General features: G+C 71.8%; 1 protein-coding gene across 1 annotated transcript in view; it reads left to right on the top strand.

The window, feature by feature from the left end:
* GLI1 (GLI family zinc finger 1) overlaps window positions 1–2,154 on the top strand; it is a 14,661-nt gene that overhangs the window by 11,835 nt on the left and 672 nt on the right. The window contains exons 9-11 of the mRNA XM_019531657.1: window positions 146–379; window positions 524–782; window positions 944–2,150. Of these exons, the coding sequence (XP_019387202.1) occupies window positions 146–379; window positions 524–782; window positions 944–2,150 (1,700 nt within the window). The remainder of the gene's footprint in view (window positions 1–145; window positions 380–523; window positions 783–943; window positions 2,151–2,154) is intronic.

The following is a 2,154-nucleotide window of genomic DNA, read 5'->3' as shown; positions in this document are numbered from 1 at the left end:
AGATATCCCCCCATGCAGAGCTCCCACCTGCCTGTGCTGGAGATACACCCCACCCCATCCCCCTCATATTGCATGGGGCCCCCTGGCGGGGCCCATGTTAGGGGTGGGGAAGACAGGCCTGTGCTAACCCCTGCTGCCCCACCAGAAGCCATACGTGTGCAAGCTGCCGGGCTGCACGAAGCGCTACACGGACCCCAGCTCCCTGCGCAAGCACGTCAAGACGGTGCACGGACCCGATGCCCATGTCACAAAGAAGCACCGGGGGGACACAGGGCTGGGTCGGGCTGGGGTCCCCCTGGGACCGCCCATCGAGACGCTGCCGGAGCGGGATGGGGGCCGACGCGATGAGGCCAAGCGGCTGCCCCCCGATGCCGCCCTGGTGAGGGGAAGAACTGGGGTCAGCCGGGGGTGCTGTGCCAGCCCTGGGCACTGCCGGGGGGTGCAGTGGCCATGTGGGGGTGCAGGGGGGGAACCCGGTAGGCCATGGGGGCCACACTAATGCAGTGCCCCCCGTGCCCTCCAGAAGCCGCAGCCCAGCCCCGGGGGGCAGTCGTCGTGCAGCAGTGAGCGGTCGCCACTGGGCACGGACAGCGGCGTGGAGATGAATGCGCCGCCCGGGGGCAGCTGCGAGGACCTGTCAGTGCTGGACGAGGCGGCGCCAGAGCCCATGGGCGCCTCGGGGCTGGCAGCGCTGCGCCGCCTGGAGAGCCTGCGCCTGGATCAGCTGCATCAGCTGCGCCGCCCCCCACCCGCTCGCGCCCCCACGCTGCCGGCGCTGCCCGGTACTGGCAAGACCCCCACGCTCCTCCCTGGGCTGCTGGGGCTGCTGGCACCGGGTGGGGTGGGGGGAGCATCTCAGTACCAGACACCCCCCAAAATGCCCCTTGCCACGGTCTGCTCTGGCACAGGGTCTCCATGCTAATGCGCCCCCCACCCCCCACAGCACCCCCGGGGGAGATGCCAGGGCTGTGTGGCCCCCTGCCTGGTGCCCCCCACCGCCGCCTCCTGGAGATGTCGGGTGATGGAGCCAGTGAGCGCCGGGCCAGCACCACCAGCACGGTGAGCTCGGCCTACACCGTGAGCCGCCGGTCCTCGGCCACCTCCCCCTTCCTGCGTCCAGGTGAAGCCGGGGGGGTCCCGAACGGCATCGACGCTTACGACCCGGTGTCCCCCGATGCCAGTGGCGAGGTCGGGGGACTGCCGGGGCTGACACCGGCCCAGCAGTACCGCCTCAAGGCCACCTACGCCGCGGCCACGGGTGGCCCCCCGCCCACCCCGCTGCCAGGCACGGGCCTGGTGGGGCCCGGCGGCTTCCCTGGCACCTCTCTGCGAAGACACAGCACCAACGAGTACCCGGGCTATGGCCTGGCTCCCGGCACCGGGCCCCGCCGGGCCAGCGACCCTGCCCAGGCGCCCAGGCAGCTGCCCCCTGCCACCGCCCGTGTGCCACGGTACCGGAGCGCAGGCGCTGTCCGGGCCCCCGACGCCAGCCTGACGCCCCCCGGCTTCACCCCCTGCACACCACGCATCAGCGAGCAAGTCTTCCTGGAGAGCCTGGGCATGGAGGGGCTGCTGGATGCAGAGCCCTTCCTGGGCTACCCTGAGCAAGGCTTCCCCTGCCCGGCTCAGGGCCCGGCACTGCCTGGCGAGACTCCCTATGGCACCCCACATCGGACTGGGGAGGCTGGCCTGGCACCACCCGAATACTCCCTGCCCTCTTGCCAGCACGTGCGGGGCAGCCTTCCCGCACCATGGGACCAGCCCGGGTGCACCATGGATGTGAGCTCCGGGCCACCGGGCGTGGCTGGGACCATGGGCCACAATGCCCCATACAGCACCTGTGACCCACCCCGGGTGGCGGGCGCATGCCTGGGAGGCAGCTTTGGGGGGGGCCCGCGTTTCCCCCCAGCCTCTGTCAAGGCCGAGCACTTTGCGGCACCCAGCCCAGCCCTGCCACCCTGCCCCACGGCCAAGCTGCCCACGCCCTACGGGCACGCCTGCTCCACGGCCAGCGGAGGCTATGCAGGTGAGGGTGTGCCGGGTGCTCGCCGCCCCACCACGCCCACGCTGCAGGTCAAGGAGATGATGGTGCGAAGCTACGTGCAGTCCCAGCAGGCGCTGCTGTGGGGGGAGCAACGGGGGGGCCCCATGCCA

The sequence above is a fragment of the Crocodylus porosus genome, unplaced genomic scaffold (assembly GCF_001723895.1).
Source record: "Crocodylus porosus isolate Cpor-Errol unplaced genomic scaffold, CroPor_comp1, whole genome shotgun sequence".
Taxonomy (NCBI): Eukaryota; Metazoa; Chordata; order Crocodylia; family Crocodylidae; genus Crocodylus; species Crocodylus porosus.
Note: the sequence above shows the minus strand (reverse complement) of the source record. Positions and strands in the feature narration are given on the sequence as shown.